Source organism: Lactuca sativa, chromosome 4 (assembly GCF_002870075.4).
Source record: "Lactuca sativa cultivar Salinas chromosome 4, Lsat_Salinas_v11, whole genome shotgun sequence".
Lineage (NCBI taxonomy): Eukaryota > Viridiplantae > Streptophyta > Magnoliopsida > Asterales > Asteraceae > Lactuca > Lactuca sativa.
Window position 1 is genome coordinate 351,804,542 of NC_056626.2, and position 25,625 is coordinate 351,830,166.

At 37.2% G+C, this 25,625-nt stretch overlaps 3 protein-coding genes across 5 annotated transcripts; 1 reads left to right on the forward strand and 2 right to left on the reverse strand.

Annotated features, from left to right (window-relative positions):
- Nucleotides 1–5,096: 5,096 nt before the first annotated feature.
- Nucleotides 5,097–5,867, reverse strand: LOC111906425 (uncharacterized). Its single transcript, XM_023902186.3, has one exon. The coding sequence runs from the start codon at nucleotides 5,787–5,789 to the stop codon at nucleotides 5,304–5,306; it is 486 nt and encodes a 161-aa protein (XP_023757954.1). The 5' UTR covers nucleotides 5,790–5,867; the 3' UTR covers nucleotides 5,097–5,303.
- Nucleotides 5,868–7,247: 1,380 nt separating this feature from the next.
- Nucleotides 7,248–9,529, forward strand: LOC111906423 (GPN-loop GTPase QQT1). 3 transcript variants are annotated; one of them, XM_023902184.2, is made up of 11 exons: nucleotides 7,248–7,401; nucleotides 7,495–7,608; nucleotides 7,741–7,785; nucleotides 7,885–7,964; nucleotides 8,103–8,177; nucleotides 8,256–8,359; nucleotides 8,449–8,605; nucleotides 8,772–8,859; nucleotides 8,949–9,021; nucleotides 9,102–9,232; nucleotides 9,356–9,529. In XM_023902184.2, the coding sequence occupies exons 2-11, from the start codon at nucleotides 7,517–7,519 to the stop codon at nucleotides 9,414–9,416; spliced, it is 906 nt and encodes a 301-aa protein (XP_023757952.1). In that variant the 5' UTR covers nucleotides 7,248–7,401; nucleotides 7,495–7,516; the 3' UTR covers nucleotides 9,417–9,529. The 3 variants fall into 3 exon arrangements, with proteins under 3 accessions (XP_023757952.1, XP_052626599.1, XP_052626598.1); XM_052770639.1 differs by having other exon boundaries at nucleotides 7,253–7,354; XM_052770638.1 differs by having other exon boundaries at nucleotides 7,291–7,608.
- A 234-nt stretch (nucleotides 9,530–9,763) lies between these two features.
- On the reverse strand, nucleotides 9,764–13,779 carry LOC111906422 (pentatricopeptide repeat-containing protein At5g67570, chloroplastic). Its single transcript, XM_023902181.3, has 9 exons — nucleotides 13,076–13,779; nucleotides 12,798–12,989; nucleotides 12,607–12,688; nucleotides 12,329–12,520; nucleotides 12,126–12,239; nucleotides 11,937–12,030; nucleotides 11,633–11,790; nucleotides 10,890–11,324; nucleotides 9,764–10,562 (listed from the first exon to the last, which is right to left on the reverse strand). The coding sequence occupies exons 1-9, from the start codon at nucleotides 13,669–13,671 to the stop codon at nucleotides 9,903–9,905; spliced, it is 2,523 nt and encodes an 840-aa protein (XP_023757949.1). The 5' UTR covers nucleotides 13,672–13,779; the 3' UTR covers nucleotides 9,764–9,902.
- Between the last annotated feature and the right edge of the window lie 11,846 nt (nucleotides 13,780–25,625).

Consider the following 25,625-nt stretch of genomic DNA (forward strand, 5'->3'; position numbering starts at 1 on the left):
ATTATTGTTGTGTATAAGGAAAAAGTCTGCAACAATAAATGGTGTATTAGAGGTTAACCTTCACATAAAGAATGTATAACATTTAAATAAAAAACCCAGCAATATACACACACATGAAATATGGGAAAGAAAAACAATCTAAGTAATATTTCTTAAGGAGTTACAAATGGATATATTGGTTCACTATTCATTGATGTTTCTAGAACCTTAAGCCTATGTAACATTCAAGAGTACCTAGAATTACTATTCAAAAAATATACTGTATAAAATGATCATTGGGCCATGCATACACATGTGTGTATACATATAGAACAAATATAGTGATTGATGTACGTTATTTTCGGTTTGATTCAAAGAAAGTTTGTTCATTTCAAAAGTTTACAGTTAAATAGTTAGATTAAAAAGGATGCCCATGTCACAAAATGAAAAGTTAGACAGAAGATTTAATTTCCACTGTACCATAGAGGTCCTTTTCGTAATTTACCCATTATACATTATAAAAGTATAACTATATTTAAGGAGCTAGAAAAGGAAAAACAATTACAAAGCATTTAAAGCTAACATTTGGTTATGTTACTAAGAAAATCAATTGAAATTATTTTGAACAAGTCAAAAAATAACAATGATATATTATTTTATCGAAAACATAACCTTTAAGAAACTTATGAGATTTAAATAACGCCACATTTGTGTACTTCCAAAACTCCCATATGATCATTAAAATGACTACCTCTAAACATGAACATTATGTGATAGTTAAGTGCACATAATCCACCCAAGACAGTTATTTTTTAATCGTATTGACATAAGGAGTCGCCAAATCCCATCGTCGGTTGATGAGATATCTAGTAGTCGTCGCCACCTCACACAAAATGAACAAGTTAATCAATATTATCATCGTGATTTTGACAAATCGGACAAAAAATAGAATCCAAATCAACACCCCTATTAGCAGAATTGATCATGTTGAAACGCAATTTAACAAAACTCTCCACATTAGGGTATTTAACTTTTAGAGCAATTCCATCTAGTGGAATAACCTCTAGTAACATCATCATTATGATTTCCGCGTTGAACTAATAGCGAAATCCTCTAAAACATCTATATATCTAGGGATGAAAGTGGATCAAACCCAATCCGGATGGACCCAAACACAGGACCGGAAAACAGACCGGTATATAGGAACCGATTCCGATTTTATTTCAGGTACAATACAGGGTAAAGTGGGTGTAGAACTGGAAAACTCGAAAATGTCAAAATGGGTCGGTGGAACCTGGTAATGTGGGTCTAGTACTGAAAACCCAAAAACTTGGGAAAACCAAAAAATTTTGGTAATCACTTAGTAGGTTGAAATTTGAAATTTTCCATATTTGATATCCCGACTTCAGGGGATTATAATTCATTGAATATTAAACCAAAATTAATGAAATTATAGTTTAAAATCATGTAAAACTTTAAACTACACGTTGGAAAATTTGTATGTTAATCTTACTTAAAACGAATTAAATATGCATGTTTTAAAATTTTTATATAATTTCAGTTTTGATATCCTGACCTTGGGGGACTGTAAATCAATGAATATGAAACCAAATTTGACATAATTATAGTGTAAAATCATGCACAAACTCTAACTACATATTGTTGAAAGACAAAATTACATAAATGGTCCTCATGGTTGACAAAATCGACCAATTATGGTCCTTATGACGAATTCTTTACACAGATGGTCCCTGTGGTTTCAAAATCTTGCAAAGATGGTCCTTTTGACTAACGGCGTTAACTTTTTCAGTTAAGTCCTATGTGAAATGACATATTTACCCTTCATGCATAAGGACGTTTTATGTAATATGTTTATACCACAGGGACCATTTATGTAATTCTCTCTATTATTAATTATTTTTTTTACTTATTTTAATTATATATTTAAGTATTTAGATTTGTTTAAATTTATTTTTTAATATATATATATATATATATATATATATATATATATATACACACACACACACACATGCATGCTAACATTTTTTAACGTTTTGCGCAAATTATTTTTTCTAATCTTTTTGATATTTTCTTCAAGTAAATTTTTTAATATTTTTTATTTTGACGTTTTATTCGAATATATATATATATATATATATATATATATATATATATATATATATATATATATATATATATATATATATATATTGACGTTATGTTCGAATACCTTTTTCAACATATAGTATGTTTATATTTGTTAAAGGATTTCACGGCTATTGTAATTATAATTCGTAACTTAATTCACTTTCACCTATGTTATCATTTTTTTTCTTTTATCAGGTTATATAATTATTATTTTTTAATTCAAATGTTTAACTATATAAGGTTGTATAATTATTATTTTTGTAAGCTAATTTATTAACATTTTTTATAAAAAAGTGTAAAATGTTGGTTAAACGTGAATATGATTAATATAGATTAGGTAGACATAGTCTACGCTGAGACCGCCTCACAACGTTGCCGAGAACGACCGGGTCATTTCACATTGGATTTAAATGTAATTATTTCGAGTTATTATTTTTTTGTTTTTAGCAGTGTTGTAAAAAATTACAACTAGGTCCCGATTAATCTCAGATTAATCCCTAAGCGCTACCTGACCGAGCCCTTGCGTTGTGATGGATTTAAATGTAATTATTTCGAGTTATTATTTTTTTGTTTTTAGCAGTGTTGTAAAAAATTACAACTAGGTCCCGATTAATCTCAGATTAATCCCTAAGCGCTACCTGACCGAGCCCTTGCGTTGTGATTTTTTATAACACTGCTAAAAACAAAAAAAATAATAACTCGAAATAATTACATTTAAATTCAATGTGAAATGACCTGGTCGTTCTCGGCAACGTTGTGAGGCGGTCTCAGCTTAGCTTATGTCTACCTAATCTATATTAATCATATTCACGTTTAACAAACATTTTACACTTTTTTATAAAAAAATGTTAATAAATTAGTTTACAAATATAATAATTATACAACCTTATATAGTTGAAAAATGTATTCATAACGTCAAAAAAATAAAAAAATAAATAAATAATATTCGAATAAAAAGTCAAAATAAAAAACATTAATAAATTTACTTGAAGAAAATGTCAAAAAGATTAGAAAAAATAATTTGAGCAAAATGTTAAAAAATGTTAGCATATATATATATATATATATATATATATATATATATATATATATATATATATATATATATATATATATATATATATATATATATATATATTAAACAATAAATTTAAACAAATCTAAATCCTTAAATATATAATTAAAATAAATAAAAAAAGTAATAAATAATAGAGAAAATTACATAAATGGTCCTTGTGGTAGAAACATATTACATAAAGCGTCCTTATGCATGAAGGGCAAATATGTCATTTCACATAGGACTTAACTGAAAAAGTTAACGTCGTTAGTCAAAAGGACCGTCTTCGCAAGATTTTAAAACCACAGGGACCATCTGTGTAAAAAATTCGTCGTAAGGATCATAATTGGTCGATTTTGTCAACCATGAGGACCATTTATGTAATTTTGTCTTGTTGAAAATTGCATGCTAATTCGACTTCAAACAAATTATATATGCATTTTTAAAATTTCATAGAATAACAAAAAAAGTTGGAAAACATAAAATTTCCAGTTTTGGTATCTTAACTTTGGGGATTGTAAGTTAATGGATATGAAACCGAAAATGAAAAAGTTACAGTTTAAAGTCATATACAAACTCTAAGGTTGCGTTTGGTTGTGAAAAATTTTCCAATTTCCATGAAAAATTTCAAATGAAAATGAAAATTTTGAAAACGCACTTAGTTGATTCAGTTTTCAAAAGATTTCCAAGAAAATGAAAATTTCTCGTTTTTCAAATTTATGTAAATTAGGAAAGTGATTTATGTAGTTTTCCAACTTATAAAAAATAAATAAATAACTCAATCAGTTTCAACCAAACGCGTTTTCTAAAATTTTCATTGGAAAACTAAAAATGAAAACTCAATTCTATTTTCTAAAAACGTTTTCTTGAAAAATGAAAAAAAAAAAAAAAAAAAAACTTTCCACAACCAAATTCACCCTAAACTATACACCTGAAAAAAATGCATTCTAATCTGCGTTCAAACGAATGAGATACACATGTTTTAAACTTTTCACAAAAACCGGTTTTTGTTCCTAACATCGATTCTGGTTCTTAAACCTGGTTTACCCAGACCCAAAGGACCCAAACCCAGTTTACCTAGACCCGAAGGACCCAAACTCGAATAAAAGTCATTCTTTAAACCCGAACCAGTTTTATATATTCGGTTCTAACGGTTATGGTTTTAAGTATATCTCTATCTATATCCAAAACCCACTTATTTAATTAATATGAGGCACAAATGAGCAAGTGAACTAAACAAAACTATTATGAGGCACAATGCCTTTATTGTGTAATTGATTTATCAAACCAACAATAATGGACCAACCCGATGCCTATTTGCCTCATAACCATTCGACCCAAACCAACCTCCAACACCATATAGTAGCCCACAAGGAACTCGAATCAACAACAAACCGCCACCTCCATTCAAGTAACAAGGCCCGATCAAAAACTCCCAATGCGAGTTCCACCTTTGTCTTTAGAGGTCAACACCTTACTCCATTTAATCCAAAGAATTTCATATTGACCTTCTTCAACTCCTCAAAAGAAAGGAAACCTCAAACTTTTGCACTAATTCTTCCTAGACTTTAAAATGTGACCTATAAAATTGCTCAAGCAACCCAAAACCGATTTCAACAAAGGTGTACTCACATTTTTACTTTCGAACTAGAGTTTCTTCTTGAATCTCTCAATGACCCCATCCCCCAACATGACACTCTATACAAATTTTTCGCATTATCTTACCTCCTCTAACAATTTTATATATAAGACATATGTATATTTGTTTTAAAAAGCATTGTAATATAATTTTTTGTTATTATGAAAGTGTATATGATAAGTAAAAAGTTATACAAATTGGGTACATGTTTTACCTCAATGAACATTTTATGAGCACCTCTCTTAGGCAACCGAATATGAAAGTTAAAACTAACAAAGAACATCAAGTGCAACATTTCTCCCAATGAATTACAATGGAATCTTCATTCTAAAATGTGTGGCTATATAATACTTTGATCTAAAACACATTGAAAACTGAGGAAATCAACAATCGAATTAGAAAAATCGTTTGCAACTACTCAAAAGAGCTTCAAGAGTTATTCAAAAATGATAATGAAGAACTAAAAAGAGATCAAGTTTATTCCAATACCACAGTAGCACCCAAATCCTTGAGCTTCGCCATGATTGCTTCAGCGTCGTCCTTGGTGATTCCTTTCTTGACCACCACCGGTACTTTCTCCACCAAATCTTTCGCTTCTTTCAATCCTAAATCAGTAAAAGATCTAACTTCCTTAATGATTTTGATCTTCGAAGCTGCATCATATTTCTCTAACTTCACATCAAAAACAACCTTCTCGGCGGCTTTGGCATCGGATCCTGGTCCGGAAGAGGCAGCGCCGGCGGATGATGGTGAACCAATGCCGGTCACCGCCGGGCCGTAGTTATTGAAACCCATCTTGTAACGTAGGAGGACTGCGTAATCATTCCTTTCGAGTTTTGTAAGGCTGAGGATCTCGTCGGCGATTCTTTCGAGCTTCTGTGATTGAGTTCCGGTGGCCGTGCAAAGGTGGCGTGAAAGCGAGAAGAATCTGGTTAGCGATTTAGGAGCAGTTCTGGCAATCATTTTGGCTGGGGTTTCAGATTTGGGGGTTTAGGGTTCCATAGTGGTCTGGTGGAGTGAGTTAAGACGAGAAGAGGGTGATTTTGTCATTTCGATAGGTATTTGATCTCACATTTTAGACTTATTTGCGCTTTGAGTCCCTCTACTTTCAGTTATTGTGAGATGTGGTGTATAGCTTTAATTGGACCAATTTTTGCTTAGAGAGTGGTGATTTTGTCATTTCGATAGGTATTTGATCTCACAACTTAACTTCCTTAACGTTTTCATCAACTTATCTATGAAAACCATCAGTTCTATTTATATTATTTGATCAAATTTTATACAAATTGTTCATTTCAAATTTGTTAGAAAATCTATAGGACCACATAATCAGTAAATAAGTTCAATATAAGGGCGGATGAACCTATTTTTTCCGCCCCTTCCAATCTATGGCCACCTAGGAGCTACATAAGCTCTTTTTTTTACTTTCATTTTTATAATCCTCAAACACAATGAATTATGGTGAACAAAAAGCCCCGAACTAGAATACTAAATCAACGTTGTTTATGTTAATATGAGACGATGCTTGATGCTTGAAAATCACAAAATTTAGGATTTGGTACGGTGGGTATCAGTGCTACTGCCAAAAACCAGTACCGTATCGGGTACCAATACCATTAACTTCAGTTCTATTCGATATTCATTATCATTTTCCCCTCATTTTTTATACCCGATATTCTTGGATCGGTATCGATTGGTCCAGTATCATGATCATCTCTATAAGGAATCCAACTTTTCCAATCCACTCCCATTATACAACTACTAAAGTGTATTGTACAGCTTGAGAAAGAAAGAGGGCGGTGTGTTCAACAAGATCACCATCTTTCCCAACCCTCATCTTTTGACATCTTTCACGAAAATGGGTGGTGATCTTGGAGGTAACTAGGTACCACAACCACCTTTCGTGCCATCTTTTACAACTCTTTCTATCCTAAGTCTTTGTAAATTTATAAACTATTTAAAAAAGCGTTGGAATAAACACTATAACTTCTTTTGATTTATAATAGCTTATTTGACAATATAAGTTCCTAAAAAAGTCATATTTTAGACACTCTTAGTAGGGGTGTGTATATATCAATTAAATGAAAACATCTAATCAACTAAGCCAATTTGAGAATCGTCTAATTTGTCAGCAAGTTTGAATTATGAAAACCAAATTATGTTATATTTTAAAGTAAAATATAAGTTGTCTACGATGTTTTACATCAACCATAATATTTATATTGATATTACTATTTCAGGTTATAGAGACCAAATAAATAGGTTATAACCCACGTTATGTCTTCGTAAAAAAAAAAAGTTTAATGACCATTTAAACCAAAATCAAATAATTAAAAGCTAAGTGTCATCAACCCAAAAAATTAATTGTAAAACATAAAGTTAAACAAAATGAATATGAATTTGTATGGGCTTCGGGTCGGGTTGTTTGGAAAAGAACTTTCTAGTATCACGGCTGGAGAAGCAGAACAAAACAGCCGCTGCTTGCCTGCTTAACGAGTTACGACTTCCCGACGACTGTTCTTTCAGAGGCCTTATCGCCGGCGACCACCCTACTGTTTATCTACTTTTGCTTGGCGTACCCATACACATACCCTAGATTTTCTCCAAAGAATTTCCTTGCATTTTCCCTAAGAATCTTCGTTTTTCTCACACAATTCTTAAAATTTAGGGTTGTGCGGAAGGGCTAAAAGATGGTGTTCGGTCAGGTGGTTATCGGTCCTCCGGGCTCCGGCAAGACCACTTACTGCAATGGCATGTCGCAGTACCTTCAACTCATCGGGAGGTAATATCTGTATTCATCTTAAATTTATCCTTGTTACTTCTCACTTCCCTAAAAATCAGTGTGCAGCTGTTTTCAATTTCGAGCCTGGATTCTGAATATATATCATGTTGATGACACTTATACTTTTTGCAGGAAAGTCGCTATTATTAACCTAGACCCTGCAAATGATTCATTGCCGTATCCTCTATAAGCTTAGATTACTGCAAATTTCGCTATTTTTATTGTTTTTGGCAATTGGGATTTGGGAATTCATATTTCTTTAACATTTATATCAAGATATGATTGTGCAATCAACATTGAGGATCTTATAAAACTCAGTGATGTGATGAATGAGCACAATCTTGGTCCTAATGGAGGTTAGACATCTTTTGTAGTTTACTTGATTAATTCATGTCCCCAATAAGCCCATTAAGTCAAAAAGAATCTTCTCATTATTCATGTGTGACTAATACATAATACTATTTATATTTGATCTTTTTGTTGTTCTCAACTAGGTCTTGTTTATTGTATGGATTACTTGGAGAAAAATATCGATTGGTTGGAATCTAAATTGAAGCCACTTCTGAAAGGTTAGTATTCATTGAAGGCTTTTATGTAACTTTCAAGTTAACTTTGTTCCTTTGATTTAACTTTACATTTATTTACAGATCACTATTTTCTCTTTGATTTCCCTGGCCAAGTAGAACTATTCTTCCTTCACTCAAATGCAAAAAAAGTCATCATGCAACTTATCAAAAAACTTGATCTTCGGGTAATTTAATGATGTCATTTTCAAGTTTCTTTTGTACATTTGTACATTTCCCTTAACATTATTAGATGACTTTTTAATTTCTTCTACAGTTGACAGCTGTCCACTTAATAGATGCACACCTGTGTAGTGACCCTGGGAAATACGTGAGTGCATTGCTTCTCTCACTATCAACAATGTTGCATATGGAATTGCCACATGTCAATGTTTTATCAAAGATTGATCTTATTGAGAACTATGGAAAACTAGGTATCAAAATCTTTTTCATTACTTTATACCAAAATTGCCCCTGAATCGACTGGGACACTTGTGCTTTTCAATCCTCCACAATGTCGGTTGTGGGGGCGTTTTGGTCATTATATTTTTGTAGTGATTAAACCATTAAAAAAAATTATTTGCTTTGTTTATTATGTAGCCTTCAATCTTGATTTTTACATGGATGTTCAAGATTTATCTTATTTACAACATCATCTTGATCAAGATCCCCGATCTTCTAAGTATAGGTAAAGCTTTTTCACTTGGTTTATTTGTGCCACGTCAGCGCCAACTCAGCAACAGGAATTTTGTAATGAATTGTTATTTATGGTGTTAGAAAACTTACAAAGGAACTGTGTGAAGTGATTGAAGACTTTGGATTGGTCAATTTCACTACTTTGGCTATTCAGGTATGTTGATTACTTGATTTCTCCCAAAAAAAAAATTATTTAATAAATATATTTTATTTATGTAGTTTTGATATGTTCAGGATAAAGAGAGTGTTACAAATCTTGTGAAATTAATAGACAAAACAAATGGTTATATATTTCAAGGGATTGATGCTACTGCAGTTGAATTCAGCAAAATTGCTATTGCTCCAACAGATTGGGAATACTATAGATATCCTTTTAATAAATTTCATTTGTTTTTTTTTTTAATATATTTGTGTATAATTTCTATAATTGAGTAGATTTTTTTAAAAATACATTGCTATTTCAATGGTGTCTTTAACAGTAATTTCACAACAGCAGCAGTGCAAGAGAAGTACATGAAAGATGATGATAATTTTGATTCTGATGATTGATTCAAGATGTGATCTTTTTTTTTTTTATATATATTTTCTTATGATACATGGAAGTAGTATCAAGATATGTAATTTGTACTTTGGTTTATAAAATTTTGTGTTCTTTTTTTTTTTTTTTTCTCCAAGGAGTGTGTTGATTTTTCTTTGAATTCTTATATATTATCATCACCCATTCCATAAAGGAGACGTATGTGTATAAGGGACAATATGTTGAAAAGAAAATTTCCAAATTCAAATGAGCAATTGAGTTGAAAAAAAGACGATGATTTTAATCATCTTGGTATCTTATAATGAAAACTCTGAAATAAACAATTGGGTTATTTTCAAAAAAAAAGTCATTGCCAGGGTTTTTCAAGTGAATTTGAAGATTCGTATAAATTAAAGCGTTTGAAAACTAGATTTTCAGCCGTATATAAAAGCATTTATAAATTATACATACACACTTTTACACAAACTAAAACTCTCATCTTCATACTTGTATGCAAATCACTTCATCCCGATTTTAAAAGGCAAAAAAACTCCATCTTTTATCATACTTTCCTTCCAATTCTCCAAAATCCCATCCGCAGAAGGCAACTTACTTTTCTTCGATTCATCCACTCCCCCTTCCCCCAATTCACCCACCAAAAACCCTTCCGAATCATACCCATCATCATCATCATCCAACTCCTCATCATAATCGGTCAACTTTGACTTTTCATCACCAAAACAGTCAACCGATTCATCGATAGTCAACTCATCCGCAAAATGTTCCATTATACTATCCAATTTTCCTGGTAATTCACGTTCAATCTCACCCCCTTCGTTTGACTTTGGCTTTGACTTTGACTTCGGCCCACAGAGCGATTGCAATAGTCTTGATAACTTATATGCGGAAGCTTCCATTGTGATATCATGAGTCCCGATTTTTTCGAAAAGTTTTCGTAAGTGGGACCGGGTGATCTTACCTTTGTACTCCTCAAATAGGCCCCGCCATTCCTTTTCACGCACGTGGAATGGGGCGTGGGCCATGGTGTTGAGAATGGTCAACGCCCGGTCAAAGTCATCTTGGATCATGGATCGACATATGATTTCAACAAAGAATGATGATGGTGGGATTTCTCCCGATTCCAACATCACATCAAAAGCATGCTCTAGTAAATGAGTCTGTAAATAAACATAAAATTTTTATTATTATTATTATTTTTGGTAAAATATGGATTTCCCACGAGAAATCATAACATTATGTTACTCTTGTAACATGCAATATGTAACCTGAAACTTGTAAAATGCTTACGAGTTTCATGTTACATATTGCTATTAGTAAGGTTGACAACAAAAATCAACCTTACTGATATAATCAAAATAAAACTTACAAATGCAATATGTAACCTGAAACTTGTAAAATGCTAACGAGTTTCATGTTACATATTGCTATAAGTAAGGTTGACCACATAAGTCAACCTTACTAATAATAATAATAATAAAACGTACCTTTCCGGCCCTAGAGGCTTCAACAAGCAAAAACGTGTGTTTATTTTGATCAATTTGATACCCCGAAAAAACCATTTCTTTATAAATATAATCAAAATACTCCCATTGATGAGCACTTGCAGAGACTCTAAGCATCTCTCCATACGTATACGCATCCGGGCTAACAAAAGGACCATCACGCCCTAAGCTTATATTATGACCGTTGGATCGTTTTGTATCTTCAAATAATTCTTTTGCTTCAAAAAACATATCATTTCTCCCATAAACTTTCAACATTGCGTTTATAATCCCAATATCAGGTGAACAATGCTCTTTACTTGTTTCAAATATCCTTATACAATTACCAATATGCCCTCCGTCCATTGAAGACAATATCATCCCCGTGAAGGTAACCACCAATGGTCTAGTGAGTCGAAGTCTTTTCATTCTCTTGATCTACAAGAATAAAAATGATAGATGAGGGTAAATTTGTAAAAAGCTTGGACTTTATGGGAGAATCTCATTTTCTTGACTTTCTTTATTAAGTTGTTCTTTCTACATTAAGCCAAAAAGATTAAGGGGTTGTTTCAAACCATCTAGATGAGACTAAATGACCATTTTGTCCTTGCTTTTCAAAGCTAATAAATTCACAATGTCATTATGTCAAGAGTAAGTAAAACAAGAAACAACCACATATAACTATCCAAATTAAGTGCTTAACTCATTAATCTCATTGAGTCAACCAAGTCAAAGTTAAAAAGTACCTCTAAAATAGCTTCTTGCCACAATCCATTATAGCAAAGGGAGAATGCTAACTCACAATATACGGATGCTTCTCCAACAACACCTTTTTGTTCCATATCTCTAACTGCTTCTATGGCTTCATTCACTTTTCCTTCTTTTGAGAACGCCTTCACAAGCACTAAACCATTTGCATAATAAAAAAAAGTGTTTAAATTCATTGTACACTTCAATAACATACTCTCAAAGATATTGAAATTACTTTCTCACTATTTGTTACATCAAATATATGTGAAATCATGATACATTTGAAAGGAAAATCGGTACCTTTATAAGTAAGGGCTTTTGGAGCATTTCCACTTTTCTTCATCTTCTCAAAGTACTCATGCACAAGGTCATATTTCCCAGATGCCATCATCACCTATAATTTTTTTTATTATAATTTCTTTTTTACTTAATCTATATATGAAAGTGTGGGAAATGAGGCTTTTTACAAATTTGCCCTTGTAAGTATACCTCCATTGCAAGTCCATAAGTTGCTCCAGATGGTTTTAAGCCACTTTTTCTCAACTCCTCAAACACCCATGAAACTCCCTTCCATTCACCAGATAAAGTACAAGCATTTAACACCTAACAAAAAAAATTTAAAAACATTATTATGAAATAAATAACAAAACCCCATGAAGCTAAACGATAAATCTTTTGGAAATCTAACTTACAGCATTGTATATGACTAAATCCGGTTGAAGAACAGGATCCCAGTTTTTGCGTTTTGTTTTCTTGATAAACTTTGAAGGATTTTGCTTCATGGAGTCAATCACGTTGACCAATTCTTTAAGAAGACCAGATTGACCAAGTGCAATTGCAATACAATGGTATGCAGCCATATCAGGATATAAGTGGTAATCAGCCTACATCGATTGTTTGATTTCATAAGAAGAAGAAAATTACAAATTTGGTGTATAATAAAAAGAAAAGATGTGATTTTGATCATTACTAGCATCAAATTAAAGATTTGAAGGGCTTCATGGGGTCTTCTTGATTTTCCCAAAACTGATAAGAGTTTTGTGTATACAAACCTATAGATTAGAAAACAGAATTGTTCATATATGGAATAATGGAATGTTTATTGCTCAAATGGGGAAGAAACTATAGAAAGATTATTACTAAATTGGAAGAAAAATTAACCTGCTCTTGAAATGTTTATGCTCTTTAGAGTTGTATACGTATTTTACAACAGATAAAGCATGCTTCCATTGACCTTTATCACCAAGTCCACCTACAATCTTCAACAATTGATCTTCTGTGAACTGTAATTCCGATTGTTTCATCATCTTAGAAAATTTCCAGTTCTTCATACTCGGTTCTGTTCCACTAAGCCTACAAAACGAACAAAAAAAGCCCCAATTTTACTGTTTTGCAATCGATTGTAAGAAAAATGAAAAGCCTCATGGATGGATGGATACCTATCGACAAGAAACCGAATAGCTTCACCATCTGAAACTTTCCTTTTGGGTGGAACCCAATTGTCGTTCTTATTCTGAAGCATTCCATCTTCCAATTCGATGTCATCTTCCATAATCCATTTGAATTTATCACGCTCCTTCTCGATAAACTCGCTCAATTCATCCAAATGCTCGTACTTCAGATTCTCCCCACCAACAAACTCCTTGTTAGTAATCGCACACTCCATCAATTCAGTTCTCTCCAACCTCTCCCATGGCTTCCCCACCAGCGACGATGACACTCCAGCGTGTTTTATGTCCGTGTCTTGTTTACTTTTTGTGGCTTTAACGATTTCCCTGTTGAAGGTTTTGAATTCGGCCTTTAGGGTCTGAAAATTGGCTACTTCTTGTTGTTCTTGTTCTTGTTCTGGGGTTTGGTCGGGCGGAGGAGGACGGCTGCGGTTGGATTTTTGAAGCTGTTTCTTCCGGAGGGTGTGGATGATTTTGGGGGTTGGAGTGACGCCATTTTTGAGGAGATTGCGCTTGATGAGTTCGGTGTCTGGTTGTTGAGAAGGGATGGGTGGACGTGGTGGCAACCTTAACCTTAAGGATTCCATTGTTGAGACTTGAGAACAGAATTTAGCTCATCTGGAAACAAGGAAGATGAAAAAATCTATAAGGCCGGGGTTTTAGATAGTACAACAACCCAATGCATCGCACAAATGTGTTCATAGATTTAGGGGTTTGGGATTTGCTTCTTTAAAAGAAATTTTATCGAAATATAATTTTAAAAAAATGTTTATATGAAAATGTAATAAATCGAAATTTTTATCCAAATATGTAAGTTAATTTATTAGTGGTATAATATCATTAATAATATGATAATTTGCTTTTTCTTTCTGAATTAACATAACAACTGAAATACTAAAATTGACTTATTAACGATATAAAACTATAATAACATGATAAGTTAATACAAAACAATTTATACAAAGATAATCAGTTAACTCAATAAATTTTTATAATCCAAATAGTCAAATAATTTTTAATATAAACATACAATACATTAACAAATTCTTCTATTAGCAATCCAAAACACTCTTGCTAAACTAAACTCTCAAGGGCTAACTGCATATTTTAGTGCTAATTGGTATAATAATATGTTACTTTAAATAAAAAAAATAAATTATAGTATATCGTATGAATTTAAAAAAGAATAAAATAAAAATATGTTGCATTTTTAAACCTTTTTAATAATAAAAATAATATTTGATTCAAAATTATGACATAGATTTTATCATTTTCTAATAAATATTTTTTTTCACGTGCCTAAAAATATTCACACACTAAGCAACAACAAGAATGATGTCAATTTCATCTAGTATACAAGAGATTCTCCTAGGCTATCAGGCATCACACATCACACTTCAGACAATTTTATCATGCAATTCTTGAGGATTTCTAGGCTACAAACTAGCATGCAATTATATCAAAATCATCATAAACAAATAACAATGTGAGTATCATCATAAACAAATAACAATGTGAGTATCTTGGGGGTACACTTTTTTGCTCTGACTAATCGTACACATCGCATCCTTCTTTAGTTACCTTTGAAAACTTTTATAGATCCTTAGTTTGAGTTCGGATTCACACGAATGCTCATCCAGTGCACTCAAACCATGGCTCTGATACCACATGGTCTTCTTATAGGGTATAGTGAGAAGACTCACATGTCTCACAAAGTCGGCTAAAAACTCAGCTCAATGTCACGACATCCTCAGCTAACAGTTTCCTCCAGCCAACAAATGGGTGCTAAACACCTCCTAATAATTCACACAAGGTAAACCTAAGTCTACATTCTAAAAAATAGAAATTTGACCAAAAGTCAACCCATGCCAAAAGTCAACGGTCAAAGTCAAAGCCAACAACAAACACCGTCCAAAATTAAGTCTCACATTATGACCAGTCACGTCGTGAGAGCACACTCGGCCTGATTCCAACTCGACTCGCTCCAACTCAGCCAACTCGGTCACAGACAACTCGTTAAGCAAACCTCACAACGTGAACATTCTTCTATCACGTCGTGAGCATAAAAGACACAACAGTCACAGATTCCTTACATGGTCACGTCGTGACACCCTTAGTGTCATGTCGTGACTATAGTCTGAAGCAACATCCCAAATATTTGAGTCCTTAATCTATTAAGTCTCTAACTCCAACTTTTCCATAAGCTAAAGGGGACTCCAAAGGTCCATAAAAATGATCACTTTATGGGCATACATGCTTTATGTATGTCCTTTATCCCTTCTAAGTTAAAAGCGAAGATATAACACCAAAACTCATATGCATGGATCCAATAATCAATCAACTTCTAGATCTGAACCTTATGATACTCAAGGGACCCTTAGAACCCATACAGTTGCCAAGTTTATGATTCCCTTCCATTTAAGCTTGCACAAACATGAAGAACATGGGACAAAAACTTAGATCTAGCGACATTAAGCAATAAAGTTTGGATCTTGGACACTTACAAAGGTCCAGAATGAGTTCAAGATGATGATGATGATGAAGCTTCCTTGTTGGATCAACACTCTAGAACACGTCTTCTTCTTCTTCAAGCTTCCAAAAGCGCCAAAATGAGCCAAGAACCACAAGGAGAGGCTATGGTTAGGGTTTTTCTGAGTTTGAGGATGATGAAAGTTGATAATGAACCCTAAAATTGACTTAGAGGGGTTTAAATACGAAGGAAACCATAAAAGATCATGGGCTTGGGCTGCAATAGGCTTCACATCGTAATCACCTATGTATCACGTCGTGCGAACAGTTGTAACATCCCAAAATCAAGAGGTAAAAATTCCATTTTTAATACAATCGAATCACCAATTATCTTTTACAAAATCATTCAAAGTAAAATAGTTATCAGAGTACAATCCCAAAATTGACACGTTGCGGAAACATGGGTGGATGCACTGCGATCAAACCAGGCCCTACCATTTTGAAACTGAAACACCTGAAACCAAAACAGAAAACTGTAAGCACAAAGCTTAGTGAATTCCCTAAAATACCACATACCATACATATCAACATATATTGAGCCCCGCCCGGCATCGGGCTCCGCCCGACATCGAGCCCCGCTCAGTATATAGATCTGTTAGTCATCAGGCCATGTTCGGTATAAACATATAAACATATAAAAACACAACACATGCCATAATCATAGAGATAAATAGAATACAGACTAGTCTTCGGGACCCGCCCGACATCGGGTCGTACCCGATAATCATAAAAACACATACAAATAACTAACATACAATATACTCATCAGGCACCGCCCAACATCCAGCCCCGCTCGATAAACATAAAACACATAACACATGCAAGAGTCATGCAGACAATAATCATTCTAAGCATAACAAACCATGGGCCGGTACTGGTGTGTAGCACCTGGTTCCTGGTACGTAAATCTTATTTGAGTATTCTCTTTTTTTGTAGCCTTGGACTCGGCGAGTCATAGGTCCGACTCGCCGAGTAGATACGGGACCCGGGACACGTTTAAGTTGGCGACTCGGCGAGTCCATATCCTGGACTCGGCGAGTCACCGCTGTTGGATGAAACCCTAAGTTTCAGGGGTTTGCACCCTATTTAAACGTCATATCCGCCCCAGGCCAGCCCCCATTCACCCTCAGATCTCCCAACCCTCTTTCTAAGCTTGTTCATTGAGATTTTGAAGAAATTGTTGTGTGTTCTTGAAGGTTTTGAAGCAAAAGGGGAGTAGATCAAGAGGAAGGGAAGGAATCCAAGCATCTTTGTGCTCTCTCAGCAGTTCCTTTGAGGTATAACCCGTTTTCCCCCTGTTTCTATGCTTATTACTTCATTTAAGTCATTCTTAAGCCAATCCCCAATCTTGTATGTGCAATATAAGTCGTAATAAGTTGATTGGCCTTTAGATCTAGGCAAGATTGAGCTCCAGGAGCTCAGATATGTTACCTTTATGGACCCATGTTGCTTGTTCACCCTAGATCTACCCTTTTGAGGCATTTTGAGCCCTAAATCCCTCATTGGTGAGTATCCACACGTAAAGTTGGAAACTTTACGTGTCATTCATGCTCTAGGAACCCAGATCTGTAAATGGAATGGACTGGAATCGAGCAAAATCGCATATATAGTGAATGCATGGCGACGACTCGGCGAGTCTGCTCGCGAGTCTCGGAGTTGTCCCATTTTCGTTGTGTCGAGTGGGTGTAGTGAGTCACGGGGTGTGACTCAGTGAGTTGGAAGCCAAACTCATCCATGGAGGAACTCGGCGAGTCCATGCCCTAACTCGGCGAGTTCAAGGCAATCTCCTTAGATCAAGAACAGACTCGGCGAATTGTTCATACAACTCGGCGAGTCACAGCATAAAGTGTTCTTCGGATAAAGATGAACTCGGCGAGTTGTTCATACAACTCGGCGAGTAGGATGAAGGACTTGAACCTCAGTTAAGAAGAAGAACTCGTCGAGGCAACGCCTAACTCGACGAGTAGGGTCGGGATCCAGGACAGTCGTTTGGTTAGGGACTCGGCGAGTTGGAGAGCCAACTCGGCGAGTCGGGTCAACTGAAAGTTGACTCTGACTTTGACTTATGACATGATCAGGGGTAAAATGGTCTTTTTACCCAATGGACAGTTAGCAGTGATTGACTGAGTATGTTGTGGGATTTGCAGCCGGAGGATTTCCGGAGCAACAGTAGGCAGTCAGTTCTCTACCAGATTAGTAGCTATTTCGAGGTGAGTTTCCTTTTCAGTAGAAACGGGTCTAAGGCACCAAGGCCGACTCATGTAGATGAGATGTTAGTACGAGAGTGTGGGCCGAGCCCGTATCTCTGGGTTTAGTCGAGTATGATATATGTGTCAATATGATAAAGTTGCTTATACTTGTTGTCTGTGTGATACTTGTATATTATGGGTTAGCGGTTGAGTGTGGGCAGGGCCCGTATCTCTCCGAGGTTGGAGTGTGGGCTAGGCCCGTATCTCCCAGATAGTAGAGTGTGGGCGAGGCCCGTATCTCCCGGCTAGCGAAGTGTGGGCAGGGCCCGTATCTTCACAAGTGTGGGCGAGACCCGTATCTCCCGGCTAGCGAAGTGTGGGCAGGGCCTGTATCTTCCCGAGTGTGGGCGAGGCCTGTAAGTCCTAGCTGAACGTTGTTTGTTATATGCTTGCATGGTATGAGGTATTATGGGGGAACTCACTAAGCTTCGTGCTTACAGTTTTCAGTTTTGGTTTCAGGTACCTCCTCAGCTAGGGGAAAGGAGCCGGCGCGGTAGCAGCATGTCACACACACACTCTCTTGTTTCCGCAGTTACGAGTTTATTCTGGGATTGATACTCTGATATTTTGATTGATCGAATGTTGTGGTTTTAATTTGGTTTTCGATGAGAAGTGGTTCAACTAAACAATATTTTAATTGTTAACGTTTTCTATGTAATGTTTTATAAACGAAATTTTTGGACGTGAAATTTTGGGTCGTTGCATGGTGCCTTTGACCCACTAAACATAGTGAGGAAACTCACATCAATCTACTTATAACCAAATAACTGCTTGGACTGCTGAACCGGATAACCTCGCGCCAACTAACAAAAGAAATACAATCTTAATCAATAATTAACCCAATAATCCAAAAATCTGAGGCTCAATCCATAAACCAACCTCCTAAATGGTAAAAGAACATTTTACCCTTTTCTTACTTGTTCCATAACCAAGGCCCATCTTAAAATGCATAAAAAAGCCCAAAACCCAAATCAAAAGCAACAAAAGCCCATTATGGCCCAATAACCCGATTGGGCTCCTAAACCAACATGGACCTACTTCCAAGAAAACCCTACGTCCATCCATGACCCAAAGTCAGAAATCCAATGGCCCACCAAGGCTCAAATCTTCAAAAATCCAAAAATGCAAACTGGGGAGTACAACCCGCGTACTAAAATGGTACGTCCCATGTACTCGCCCTAGAAGCATACTATACAAGTCCATAATACACAAGCTCAACATTACGCTGAGCGTACTCTTAAGTATGCCTCGCATACTCCTCTATCCACCTTTTCACTCCAATAAGCCCTTAATCGGTTAAGACAAAGTGCCAAACTCTCATATATGATTCTATAAGACTACTTATCACGTAACGTTGGCAAATTTACGTGCTTGCATGGAAAAAGGGGACTTGAAAGCTCAATAAGGACTTAACAAGGGTCTTAATGCTTGCATGGACCAAAATACACCATAAAGCTTGCATTTTTATGAACTTGGGACTGAATGGGGTTAAGATCTAGCACCCATTGCTTCTGGAGTATATCAAAAACCCATCTTTATCACAAAAGATCCAAAATGCACAAAATACTCCATGAATTAGATCTAACAAAAAAAATTATCAAGATAGAAACTTTATACCTCCAGTAGATCAAGATGCAACAACCCTGGATCCAAAAGCTTCAAGCAATCCTACACTTCTCCAAGAAGTTCCTTCTTCTTCTATGAACACCGAAAAGCATGAAATACCACCAAAAGCTCAAAAACCACTCAAATGGGGGCTAGGGTTTCGATTCTAGGGTTTTGAGGGATGGAGGCTGAAGATATTAGGGTTAGGTGACGAGATAAGGATCTTAAATAGGGTACAAGACCCTAAAATAGGGTTTGGGTCTGACTGGAGTACGTCATGCGTAATTCCTATACGTCATGTGTACTCCAAAGAACATCCGCGACCAAAATGCTTAGTACGCCCCAACGTACACCATGGTACACCCGGCGTACTGCCTTAGCACTAGTACGCCATGCGCACATAAGTGTACGCCCCGTGTACTTGCTTTAACCCAAAAGCAATGATTCTTCCGAAGGTCATAACTTCTTCGTTATAAGTTCGTTTATGACTATCCTTATATTCACGAAGAGGTAACGAGAAGCTCTACGCTTTTATAAACCCATACTTGCATTAAAACTTCCCAAACTTAAATCCAGTTCCCATAAAATCCCAAAATAACACTTTACCGAAATACCCTTTGGCTCCAAAACACAAACCGAACTCCCGGATCATCCAAATTACATTACCCACACGACCACACCCAAATAGGTCTAAATATCTTTTCCTTAAATTCCCTAAACCTGATGATCCTCAGTCTTCAGGTCACCACCCCGTATTACGAAACGATGCGAAACAGGGTGTTACAACAGTTCTGAAATGCGTTTTTCATATTGGCTTGTTGTAACGCCCCATTTTTGGTATGTGATTTAAATATAAGTATCTTCCCTCCTTAAGAGGAACTCGACGAGTCAGTAGCCAGACTCGTCGAGTAGAGACGGGATTTGAACACGTTTTAGTTGGCGATTCGACGAGTCCATATTCCGGACTCGGCGAGTCGGATTGTCTGGATGAAACCCTAAATTCCAGGGTTTGTACTGAGGAGGTCCCGAGGTCTCCATCTGGGATTCGGAGCAGTCTGCTTGTCTGGACACCTCGCCAACCAGAAGGGTATACTAGTAGATCCGACCAATATGGAGGCCGTGATGCAGTGGGAGGTCCCGAGGTCTCCATCTGAGATTCGGAGCTTCTTAGAATTGGCAGGGTACTACAGGAGATTCATCCACGATTTCTCCAAGATAGCAGTTTCACTCACTCGACTGACCGAGAAGTCAGTGGTGTTTCGTTAGGGGTCTGAGCAGCAGGCAGCATTTGAGACACTCAGACAGAGATTGTGCGAGGCGCCAATTCTTACCCTAACAGAGGGTGTAGAGGATTTTGTAGTCTACTGTGATGCTTCAATCACAAGTATGGGAGCAGTGTTGATGCAGCAGGGACATGTGATAACATACGCCTCCAGACAGTTGAAGCCTCACGAGGCTAACTATCCAACGCACAATTTAGAGCTGGGGGCAATGGTGTTTGCCCTCAAGATTTTGAGACATTACCTCTATGGGGTCCGTTATATCATTTACAGGGATCACAAAAGTTTGAGGTACCTCATAGATCAGCCGAATTTGAACATGAGGCAGCACCGATGGTTAGACGTGGTACAGGATTATGATTGTGAGATCCTTTATCATCCGGGTAAGGCCAACGTAGTGGCTGACGCCCTGATCCGCAAGGCGGTAGCAGCCCCGATCAGGGATATTTGTATGAGGACGACAGTGATTACTCCCTTGTTGGAGCAGATTAGAGAAGCACAGGTTGAGGGCCTAAAGGAGGAGAGGCAGAAGTGTGAGAGGATTGTGGGCCGAGTAGCTTCCTTTGACTATGACAGTCGAGGATTGTTGACCCTTCATGGGAGAGTTTGGGTACCGTACTGGGGTGGAGTACGACAAGTGTTGATGGACGAGGCTCATAAGTCTCATTTCTCCATCCACCCAGGGGCGACGAAGATGTACAAAGATCTTCGACCCGATTATTGGTGGCCTTGCATGAAGCAAGATGTAGCTTGGTACATGGAGAGATGCCTGACCTGTAGGAAGGTCAAGGTGGAGCATCAGAGACCTCACGACAATATGCAGCCGTTAGACATTCCCTTGTGGAAATGGGAGGATATCACTATGGATTTCATCACTAAGCTTTCCAGGACCGCACGTGGAGTTGATTCGATTTGGGTCATAGTGGATCGGTTGACCAAGAGCGCGCATTTCATACCGATTCAGGAGAGTATATCGGCCAAGAAGCTAGCCGATATTTATGTGCGTGAGGTAGTGACACGACATGGAGTGCCTGTATCAGTAGTATTAGATCGAGACGTCCGGTTCACTTCCAGGTTTTGGAAGCGGTTTTACGATGAGATGGGGACTCAGTCTTCACTTCAGCATCGCTTTCCACCTTCAGACGGACGGGCAGAGCGAGAGGACGATTCAGCCTCTCGAGGACATGCTGCGGGCATGTGTTCTAGATTTTGGTGGCAATTGGGATACGTATCTTCCATTAGCAGAGTTTTCGTATAACAACAGTTACCACGCCAACATTGACCGCCCTCCTTTCGAGATGCTTTACGGAAGGAAATGTAAGACCCCGATTTGTTGGGGAGAGGTCGGTCAGAGAGTCATCGAGAGTACGGAGGTGGTACTCAAGACCATAGAGTTGAACTAGCGGGTCCGTAACAGGGTGCAGACTGCCCAGAGTCGGCAGAAGAGTTACGCCGACAGGAGGTGTTCGGACTTGGAGTTTCAGGTGGGTGATATGGTCCTCCTGAAAGTATCACCCTGAAAGGGTGTTATCAGGTTCCGGAAGCGGGGCAAGCTGGGCCCCAGGTTTATTGGTCCTTTTAGGGTTTTAGCCCGGGTGGGTCGGGTTACTTATCGGTTGGATATTCCAGCAGAGCTTAGCCAGATCCACAACACTTTCCATGTTTCCCAGTTGAGAAAGTGTTTAGTGGATGAGTCAGCAGTCGTGCCATTGGAGGATATTTAGGTTCATAGCAGCCTGAATTATATTGAGAGACCAGTTGCGATCTTAGATCGGAAGACGAAGACCTTGAGGAACAAGGTAGTCCAGCTAGTGAAGGTGCAGTGGCAGCGCTGGATGGGTTCATAGTGGACGTGGGAGACCAAGGAGGAAATGAGGGAGCATTATCCAGAGTTATTTTTGGATTCAGTAGCAGTAGACTTCGAGGACGAATTCTAAGATAAGTGGGGGAGAATTGTAACGCCCCATTTCTGGTATGTGATTTAAATATAAGTATCTTCCCTCCTTAAGAGGAACTCGACGAGTCAGTATCCTGACTCGTCGAGTAGAGACGAGATTTGCACATGTTTTAGTTGGCGACTCGACGAGTCCATATTCCGGACTCGGCGAGTCCGCTTGTCTGGATAAAAACCTAAATCCCAGGGTTTGTACCCTATTTAAACATCATTATAGCCTCCCACCCCAACCTGTAGCACCTTTAGAGCATTCCTCTGTAAAACCCTATCCCCTATTGTTGAGCTTGAGTGTGTTTGAGCTAGCTTGGAAGCTTTGGAAGAAAAGGAAGGAAGAAGATCAAGAGAAGAGAAAGGAGGTTCAGATTCTAGTCTCTATTTGCTGCAAATTTTGGTAATGAAGTTAACACCTTTGTTATTATTCAATTAAACCCTCTTTTATGCTTGTTTATGCTTCTCTTGGAATGTTGGCTTGAGTCAAACTCAAATTTGAACTCTCCTTTGGATGGAAACCTTAGATATGGACGTTATTGAACTCCAGGAGCTCAGTATAGCCACCGTTATGCAAAAATAGCCTTGTTCCAAACCCTAAGTGCTTAGTATTGGATGATTTTGGTATTGTAGCCTCATTCTCGTGTGCATGCACGTAAAGTTAGAAACTTTACGTGCAAAACCGGCCCTAGAAGCTCAGATCTATGATTTGGAAGCACTGAAATTGACTAGAATCGATTGTATAGTTTTAGCATGCATGAGACTCAACGAGTCGTTCTTAAGACTTGACGAGTCGGTTCATGCTCAAGACAGACTCGACGAGTTGTTCATACAACTCGACGATTCACAGACTAGACATGTTTACATGATGAAGGAGAACTCGACGAGTTGTTCATACAACTTGGCGAGTCAGATGAAGTTAGACTCGATGTTAGCATCGAAGAAGAACTCGTCGAGTCTTTGCCAAACTCGACGAGTAGAAGTGGGTAGAGGATTAGAATGGATGATAGGGACTCGGCGAGTTGGCGGCCCAACTCGGCAAGTCCGGTCAACTGAAAGTTGACTTTGACCATGAAGTTGACTTGACCAGGGGTAAATAGTCATTTTACCCTGAGATCGGTTATCAGTATCTGATTTAGTGTTTATGGGAATGTTGCTGAGGAGTTTCGGAGCAGCAGGCAGCCAGTTACAAATTTAGCATCTCAGCAGCCAGTGTTACGAGGTGAGTTTCCTTCCAGTAGGAATGGGTCTACGACCATAATGTCGGCCCGTTTAGTCAACAGTAGTTCCGGACTTCGGTCCGATGCAGTAGTTCAGTGTGCTCAATGTCTTTATGATTCAAGCATGTCTTTGTGTTATGTGTTCTGGACTTCGGTCCGATACAGTATGCAGTTTATGTGTTATGTTAGTAGATGTGATTATGACATGCTATGTTCAGTCAGTTTCCGGACTTCGGTCAGATGTAGTTTCCGGAGTTTGGTCCGATGCAGAGGGTAATGCCCTGGTTAGTTTCCGAACTTCGGTCCAATGCAGTTTCCGAACTTCCGTCCGATGCAGTTTCCGGACTTCGGTCCGATGCAGAGGGCAAGACCCTGGTTAGTTTCCGGACTTCGGTCCGATGCAGTTTGTAACGCCCGTAGATCCAGACTAGTCAATTTAGAGACGATAGGCGTCAAAAATGAATTTTTGATGAAAGATTATTTAGAATGAATAATCTTAACTAAGTTATAGTATATGTTACAAGGTTTCCGTGCATATAAAGAACGCCAAAATCCGAGTTACAACGAAGAAGTTATGACCTGTCGAAGTTTCGCGACAGAACCGGCACGACACAGCGCGACGTAAATAGTGAATTTACGTTAGAGCGATATTTATCCTTAGCGATCTAAACGAAAGTCGTAGAGTTTGTTAAACCGTGAGCGTGCATAAAAAGAACGTCCAAATCTGACTTCGTATGAGGAAGTTATGATTTTTCTAAGTTTCAGCTTAGCAGTATGCAGCCCGAATACTCGATTTGAGATCGAGCGGTTTTTAGCCGAAACAATCTAAACGAGAATCAAAGATCTCGTCAATTGTAGTGAAACGATAAAAAGATAGGCGAAAACAGACGTCGGATGAAAAAAATTATGAATTTATAACGGAATTTTCCTGTCCCGGCCTACTAAAATAATATAATAAAAATAAAGTCAAAATTAGCCAACAGAGTCTAAATAAAAGTTGTATAGTGTAGTCTCACCTAAGCGGGGCTATAAAGAACGTCGAAAACAAAGTTCGTATGAGGAAGATATGAATTTTTGAAGTTTATTAAATAATTTAGATATTTAATTTAATTATAAATTTCGATATTATCCGAAGGGGGGGAGTCAACGACCCTATCCACATTACGCCCAGCGTAATGTAATTTACGCCCAGCGTAATTTGGGTTTCCAGCCCCCTATAAAAGGAAGTCGAGTGCAGCCGAGTTCTTTGCTCATTTCTTCCCTTTCTCTCGCGTTTTTGCATCGTTTTTCGTGTAAGAAATATCCCGAAGCCCCGGTATCATTCCCGAGCCCTGAAGCAAGTCCCGAAGCCCCGAAGATCCCGAGAAGTGAGATTCCCGAGCCGAAGCTCTACCCGCGAAAAGCCAATTCTTGTGAAGATCTTCCAGATCTACCGAAGAATACTACTTCTACAAGTCGTAGTGTTGTCCAATCATCTTCTAAATCAAGTGAGTGTGTGGTCACTTTCTTCTAACATATAAATATTAAGTATTTGCTATGAAATACGTGTTATGTGTATAATATATTGTTGTTTATTTGAGATGATTGTGGAATGAATGAATTATATAAGTTTTAATGAGTTAAACTATATATGTATTTTGTATCTAAAAATATGTTGGGTATAACATGAGTAGATGAGGTTGTTGGTAGGTGATAAAAGATGGGTTGGACCATGAG

Excerpts from the sequence above, each read along its gene's own strand:
- LOC111906425 (XM_023902186.3), bottom strand. The coding sequence starts at position 5,789 with ATGATTGCCAGAACTGCTCCTAAATCGCTAACCAGATTCTTCTCGCTT.
- LOC111906423 (XM_023902184.2), top strand. The coding sequence starts at position 7,517 with ATGGTGTTCGGTCAGGTGGTTATCGGTCCTCCGGGCTCCGGCAAGACC. Across the intron at positions 7,786-7,884 it reads CCTGCAAATGATTCATTGCC|ATATGATTGTGCAATCAACA; the intron begins GTATCCTCTATA and ends ATTTATATCAAG. Across the intron at positions 8,860-8,948 it reads CCCCGATCTTCTAAGTATAG|AAAACTTACAAAGGAACTGT; the intron begins GTAAAGCTTTTT and ends TTATGGTGTTAG.
- LOC111906422 (XM_023902181.3), bottom strand. The coding sequence starts at position 13,671 with ATGGAATCCTTAAGGTTAAGGTTGCCACCACGTCCACCCATCCCTTCT. Across the intron at positions 12,990-13,075 it reads ATTCGGTTTCTTGTCGATAG|GCTTAGTGGAACAGAACCGA; the intron begins GTATCCATCCAT and ends TTCGTTTTGTAG. Across the intron at positions 12,031-12,125 it reads CTTATGGACTTGCAATGGAG|GTGATGATGGCATCTGGGAA; the intron begins GTATACTTACAA and ends AAAAAATTATAG.